At 46.6% G+C, this 7702-nt stretch overlaps 1 protein-coding gene across 1 annotated transcript; it reads left to right on the top strand.

The window, feature by feature from the left end:
- On the top strand, nt 1–7199 carry LOC128092046 (uncharacterized). The gene is given in 7 exon segments (XM_052705492.1): nt 1–163; nt 1573–1914; nt 3112–3174; nt 3290–3389; nt 3594–3714; nt 6630–6870; nt 6873–7199. Coding segments are annotated over 7 exon segments (1182 nt in total). The 5' UTR covers nt 1–102; the 3' UTR covers nt 7127–7199.
- Nucleotides 7200–7702: the final 503 nt, after the last annotated feature.

The following is a 7702-nucleotide window of genomic DNA, read 5'->3' on the forward strand; positions in this document are numbered from 1 at the left end:
TGATTGGTCTCCTGGAAGACTTTTGAAAAAGGCGCCCAAGCTGAGGGCCAGCGTCCAAAGTGGCGAGAAGTGGCAAGTTCGGGATACACACTCAGCCCTACAATGTTTCTGCTGCTCTGCCTACTGCTGCTTTGCCAGAGCTGCTGGCTGGAGGCTGCCAGAGGTGAGTAGGAATGCCCTTTCCTCGTAGAGGCTTTCTGGAGCATGAGCAGCCTTCCTAGCTCAGGGGCTAAGCTGCCTTAGCTCCACGGCCTTGCATTTCCAATTCATGTCTCTGAGCAGTGCATGTTTCTTTTGGGACAGGCTGGGGCAGGGAGGGTAGTCTCCTGGCTATGGGTCGCTCCCTGCCCTTTCATAGATGCCAACATGGGGGGCACAGGGATGTTCTCTGGAACAAAAGCTGTTTTACTGGGGCTTTACAGGACACCCCAGAGCTGTCTGGGGCAAAGAGGGATTATTTTGGCAGCAGTGGGATATGGGCAGAGAGGTGACTGAGGCAGGAGGGATAGCACCTCTGTCTCATGCCCAGCTTCAGGATGGGTGGTGGCCCTAGAGGGGCCACATATAGGGACCACACACAGGGAGTGAATAGATGATTCAGGTCTCAACTTCTTGTTTTTTTTTTCTAAGACACCTTGCCCAAAATGCATGAATGAGGAAACCCAAATGCATAGAATTATAGAATATCCTGAGTTGAAAGGGACCCATAAGGATCCTTGAGTCTAACATTTGGCTCCACACAGGACCACCCCAAGTCCAAATCCTTTGTCTGAGAGCAGTGTCCAAATGCTTCATGAACTCCAGCAGCTTGAGGCTATGCCCACTGCCATGGGCAGCCAGTTCAATGTCCACCGCCCTCTGGTGCAGACCCTGTCCCTAACTCCCAGCTGTCCTCCCCTGACGCAGCTCCATGCTGTTCCCTCAGGCCCTGCCGTTGTCACACAGAGCAGAGCTCAGGGCTGCCCCTCTGCTCCCCTCGTGAGGGGCTGCAGGCTGCCATGAGGCCTCCCCACAGCCTTCTGGGCTGAACCAACCAGGGGCCCTCACCCACTCCTCCTACGTCTTGCCCTCCTGACTCTTCACCATCTTTTTAGTCCTCCTTTGGACATTGCCTATTAGTTTTAAGTCCTTCCTACACTGTGGCACCCATAGTTGCATGCAGTGCTCTAGGTGAGGCCGCACATCCTGATGCACTCCAGGGTACAGTTGGCATTCCTGGCTGCCAGAGTATACTGTTCACTCATGTTAATTTGCTGCTGAACCCCAGGTTCAGGGCTATGTATGGCAGGGCTCATGCTGAAGTCCTTCATTGGTGCATCTTCCTGTCAGTTGATCCCATATCTTTTTCTCCTCACCAAAGCACTGCTTCATGGCTAAGAAATGCACGCCATAGACTAATCGAGTGATGGCCACTTGCAAACAAAGGTTTCCAAGAATCTCTGAGCAGCCTTTGTGGACTCTCGTTGGAGTTCCAGCATTCTGCAAGACAGGATGCTTCAAGGGACTACAACTTTTCCCAGGTAAATTGTGTTTTTTCTCTCCCTCTGATTTTGTGCTCTGGTTTGTTTCTAGATTTGGAGGAAGCAGTGAAGTGTGAAAACATCACTGAAGCAAGCCTCGGTGAAGAGGCAAATTTCTCTTGCAACTTTTTACTCCCAATGAATGTCTTACAAGTCACTTGGCAGAAGATAAATGGATCTTCCTTCCAGAACATAGCCACTTACAGCCAAGCCTATGGGCTGCGACTGATAGGATCGTTTCAGAGGAAGGCACGTTTCATTAGAGCAGCCCTGAACACCTCAGCCATCACTCTGCAAAATCTCACATTTGAGGATGTGTCCTGTTACAGATGCATCTTCAATGCGTTTCCTCGTGGCTCTTTCAGCAGCGAGGATATATGCCTCAACATCCAGAGTAAGTTTTCCACTAGCAGCTTCCCACTTTCTGGCATGCAGCACAGGTGTGGTGGAGTCAGAGGGCAGGTGAATTGTTATCCCCTCCATCCAAAGCAATTTGCTACACAGCAGCATCTGCTCAGTGGATATTCTCCAGAATCACCACACCTGTCTATAGAGCTAGTGAAGGTAAAGAAGCCAGGGGATGCATTTGGATAAGAACACTAGTACAGAAAGCTGACCTGTCCAGCTTTGACCTCTAACTCCCCTGAGTATAATAAATGTCTTCTCTCATTAATTTCTGAGCTAACAGGGGAATTTGAATACCATTTGGCTACCAAAGGTTTCCTCACTGCTGTCAGCTCAGCAACAGGAAGGTCTCCTCCAGCATCACCCGGTTGGTTGATGCAGGCCTGGACAAGTCCCTCAAGGTACACCACATCCAAAACCCAAATGGGACACTGACAGCGGCAAACAGATGCACCTTCTATGTTAGGTGAATCTACACCTTGGCTTATTTCTTTGACTACCCACAGAGAAGGAAAATGAAGTCATTGCAGCTCACAATAAAAAGTCAAGGCTGAGTTTGCATGGAGAAGCACAGCTTGAAGCAGGGAGTGCTTTAGAAATCAGTAGTGACATTGCTAGCCAGCTCCAGGGAAGCAAAAATATAACCATATTGTGTGTGAGTGCCCACTGTTTGGCTGCTGTCTGGATAAGCACTGGCACGTGCAGTTGTAGTAGTGCAACTTATCTCAAAGAGTCTGATCTTATTAGAGATCTTTTCTGAGAGTGCAGACCTTATGTGGGATGAAGATTTCTTAATTTGAAAACATATAGAAGACTCCTTCCTATAGTACTTCTGTGGCTGCATGATGTGTGTGTATGTAGATGTGTATTATTTACATAGGAATCACAGAATTGCAGAGGTTGGAAGAGACCTCCAGAGATCATCGAGTCCAACCCCCCTGCCAAAGCAGGCTTCTCACATCAGGTTGCACAGGTGAACATACTTACATGCATCTCTGAATGATTCTGTTCTTAATCACTTATTTAGGGAGGATATTCTCCAGCATTATCCCCATCTGGAGTGTACTAGCAGAGTAGGCCCTCACTGTTGAATACTGGGGAGCATCTTTCACAAAGAGGGTCTTATAGGAGGACACCTCTCAGGAATGGTGAAAATCTTCCCTAATTATAAAACTTCTTTTTACAGAACGTGGAAACACAGACAAACCAGAAGTCAAAATGTTGGATTTGATTTCCCCTGATACAAGAGGTATTTCTCGTATTTATTTAAAAATAAAATGATTAATGTTTCAGTTTAGTCGCAACCTCTGAAGAGGACAGAAGGAACATACTGACACTCCTCCATGCTTTGTGTCTCTTTATAGGTATTCAGAAGAGAATAGGCCTTGTGGTGTTCTGCATAGTTGCTGTCTTAGCAGTCTTGATATTTCTCATCATGGGGCTAACGATGAGAAAAAGGAGAAAGTAAGAGTGATTTTCATTTTCTTGTGAAGGACATGGCTTACCTGTGTTCACATTGCAATTTGCCTTTCTCTTTCCTGTTGGTGTTTTTATATGCTTACACTGGAAACTCACCCATGTGGAAACACTAGTTTTAAAGCAATAAGATTCAATCTAAATGCTAGATTTATGAGTACTATGTGATGAGTTGGTGGTTTTTTTTTTCAGACTGCAGAAACAGAGAGCACACAGCACACCTGAAAAAGAGAAAGGCTTACAGCAGGATGTAAGTGAGCAATTTGAAAGCCTGAACATGCTGAAGGACCAAGACAGTGCTTGTAAAAATAAGGTAATGCCAATGCCCAGCACTTCCAGCAATTCTTCAAATCTTTCAGAAGTCTTGGACAATTATTGAGAGGAATATGACAAAAAATCTTATTCAAGATAGAATCATAGAATGGCTTGGGTTGAAAGTGTTCTTAAAGACCATCCAGTTCCACCACCCTGTCATGGGCAGGGTCACTACCCACTAGACCAAGTTGCCAAGCATCTCATCCAACCCAGCCTTGAATGATTCCAGGGATGGGACATCACTTCTCTGGGCAACCTGTTCCAGTGTCTCTCCACCTTCACAATGAAAAATTTACCCCTAACATCTCATCTAAATCTCTCTTTTAGTTTAAAACCATTCCTTCTTGTCCTATCAATATCTATACATGTAAAAAGTTTACTTCCCTCCTTTTATAATATTCATTTAATTTGGAAGGCCTCAATGAGGTATTGCTGGAGCCTTCTCTTCTCCAGACTGAACAAGCCCAGCTCCCTCAGCCTGTCCTCACAGGAGAGGTGCTGGAGCCCTCTGTTAATCTTCACGGCCCTCATCTTGATCCTTTTTAAAAGCTCAATTCTTACCTGTGTTGGGGGCCTCAAACATGGATACTGGGGCTTCACAAGGACAGAGTAGAGGGGGATAAGCACCTTCTTCTTTCTGCTGAATACCCTTCTTTTGCAGCCCTGAATATTGTTGGACTTCAGGGATGCAAGCACACATTGCTGTCTCATGTTAAGTCTTTAATTTACCAGGACTCCTAAGTCCTTCTTGGCAAGGCTACTTTCAAGGAGTTCTCCCACTCTATATACATATCTGGGATTGTCCTGACCCATAATGTAACACCTTGCATTTTGTTGAATCTCATTAGGTTTACATAGGCCCAGCTTTTGAGTTTGTCCCTTTGGATGGCATCCTTCCTCTGTACATATTAACTACACCACACAGCTTGGTGTCATCTGCAAATGTGCTGAGGGTGTGCTCAATCCCATCATCTATGTTATTGATAAAGATGTTAAAGAGCACCAGTCGCAAGACAGGCCCTTGGGAGAAAGCACCCATCACTGGCCTCCACCTGGACATAGAGTGATTGACCACAACTCTCTGGCTAGGGTCAACCAACCAAGTCTTTACTCACCTAGTAATCCACTGTTCAAATTCTTATCTCTCCAATTTAGAGATAAGGATGCATTGCAGAACCATGTCAAAGGCCTTGCACAAGTCCAGGCAGATGAAATCCTTTGTCTATTGATGCTGTCATTCCAACATAGAAGGCCACCTGATTGGTCAGGCATGATTTGCCCTTGGTGAAGCTGTGATGTCTCAGATCACCTCCATGTCTCACATGCACCTTAACATCTTTTCTGGGAGGATCTGCTTCAAGATCTTCCCAGTCACAGACATGAAGCTCACCAACCTGTAGTTGCTGGGCCTTCTTTTCCACCTTTCTTGAATATGGGAGTGATGTTTCTCTTTTTCCAGTCACCAGGAACTTCACCTGACAGCTATGACTTCTCAAACATGATGGAGAGTGGCTTGGCAACAACATCAGTCATCTCCCTTAGGACCCTGGGATGCATGTCCTCTAGCCTCATAAACTTGTACACATTCAGTTTCATGAGGTGGCCTTGGACTTGTTTTGCTGGGGTCCACTTGTGGGGCACTTTTTGTAGGGCTGTCATGCTAGCTATTTGAGTGTGAAAGCCAGGATGAGCCCTCACTGTCATATCTCCACTGCTCCAGATAGCTGCAGGGTAGGTGACAGCATACATGCCCCAGCTATGCTCTAGCAGTGCTGGGGAGTGCCTGGAGCTTGAAGGAGGAACGTTGGCCTGCAGTTAAGTGGAAAGGCACATGAGGTACTGGAAATGCTCAGCTGTGTGGATGGGATGTCCCTTCTGGACAAAGGTGATGCAGCACTGCAGAGCTCAGGCTCTGTGACTGGCAGTCTTAGATTCTTTCCCAGAAAGGTTTGTCCTGCCTTGCTGCTCACACAGGCATCAGGGTCTACTGGAGGGCTGGTGGCATCCACAGACACAACTGGTGAGCGACTGTGGCTGCTCTTTGGCCCCCTTAGTCACTTCTCTTTGATTTCCTATGGGTTTCCTCTTCTTTCAAGCTCTTGCTAGTCCTGTTGTCACAGACTGATTATGATAGAGCTCTGGTTTTAGCAATAATGTAGGTTTTAAGAATACTTTCATGACAAATCACAGGGTTAGATAGCATTACTTAATCATAAGCCAATTTAACAATGATTCAATGGAGCTTACTACAGTCAAATACAGTGACTTAAAGGTTTGAGAATGATAAGGTTCATCTGAAATTTAGAGGCAGAGTATTCTGAGGGGAGGTTTCTAAACTCATTTGGGTGAATTACTTAGCATCCCTTTCATCATCTCTCAGTAAATAATGAGATCTGTTCCAAAAGGAATCCCACTTTTTCAGTGTTGAATCTCAAAAATAATCTATGCTGAGAGGTGTCCCAACTCTAGGGGAGATCAAAGATCTCAGCAAACTGAGGTCCTCGAGAGCTCAAGGGGCTCTTTGCTTAGGAAACCCTTAACAGCAGGACCTTGAGATAATTGACTTCAGTCAGAAAACTTTCTGTTCTGGCCACAATCAAGATGAGGCAATCTTGGAATTTTCTCCCAGTTGTGCAGTTCCAGTGTTCCCAGGTTGCACAGTTCTGCTACCTCTCAGATCAGACTGCAATTCAAGGAGCAGCAGTTCCAGGTATGTTCAGGGAGTGCCTGAGCATCTCAATGCACTATGCTTGAGCAAAAGCAAAATTGTGCCAGTGGCTTACGCTGAGATCGCGGAGTAGCTTAAGGGTGGCACCACCACACCAATGCTATGAACAGGAGCCCTTCTGTTTTCTTGTCCTCAAGATAATGGTCATGTTATTGTTGTTAAGTATTGTGCTGACTTTTTTACAGAGGCAGACACCAGGATCTTCAGTTCGCAAAAGGCCACTAAATCTGAGGAGAAATCTGGAAGAGAACGAAGAAAGAGAAACCTGGAAGAGAAACAAGAAGCTCGTTTTTTCAGAGGAAGCTGACAGCCAAGATAGTACCTTCCACAACATAACTGTGAAGGAGTTCACTGAGTTGTGCAATAATGAGCTGGGCTGCAAACTCGTGAAGGACAACAGTGAGACAGAGGCATGTGAGGAGTCTGAATTACACCCTGCCATGTCTACTCCTTGGCCCAGTACAGGAGAGTAATCAGCCCATCAAAGCCCTGTCTCCACAAGTCCAGAGGAGCACTGAGGGCTTCACACAGGTGGGGAATTCAGGCTAAGGGCTCAGAGGAGGAGACAGCCTATACCGGCTCTCCTGCTGTCTCAGCAGTCCTACAGTCCCAGAGTTGTGCATCCTGTCAAGATAAGCCACCACTGGAGCACCTTTTGAACTTAAGGGTCACTGTTTTATGAGGGTATGGGACATGGGATGGGATGCAGCAGGAGACCCTGTATGTTTTTTTTTATTATTAAATGACTTTCCATTTCCTGGTCTTTATTTGATATGCTTGTGTATATGGGGGCCTAGTGCCAGCAGCTGGGCTGAGACCATGGTATCAGGGACTAGAGACACCTACACGAGCCAAACCATCCACCAGATTGACCAGGGTCAGCATCTGTGTGTGGTGTCTGGGGTGAGTGTGGGTGTGCTGTTCGAGAGCCAGCAAGCATGGAGGTGGACCGGCTTGTGAGTAGATGACACGTGGCTTGAGAGTCACGGGTGGGCTGGTTGAATCCCACAGCTGTGGAGAAAATGGCATTGTCCTCCTGTCAGAGGCACCTGGCAGTAAGGGTAGGAGCAATGGGAACAAGAAGTTCCTATTCAGTGTGATAAATGTTCTTTTCTTATTGAACAGACATTGGAACAAGAGCCCGGAGAGGCTGAGGAGGCCCCAGCCTTGGACACAGCCAAAATTCACCTGGACAGGGCTTGGAGCAACCTGATCTCCCTAGTCCTGCTTTGTGCGTGGTCCTGTGCAAGGTGACATC

The sequence above is a fragment of the Tympanuchus pallidicinctus genome, unplaced genomic scaffold (assembly GCF_026119805.1).
Source record: "Tympanuchus pallidicinctus isolate F22 unplaced genomic scaffold, pur_lepc_1.0 scaffold10, whole genome shotgun sequence".
Taxonomy (NCBI): domain Eukaryota; kingdom Metazoa; phylum Chordata; class Aves; order Galliformes; family Phasianidae; genus Tympanuchus; species Tympanuchus pallidicinctus.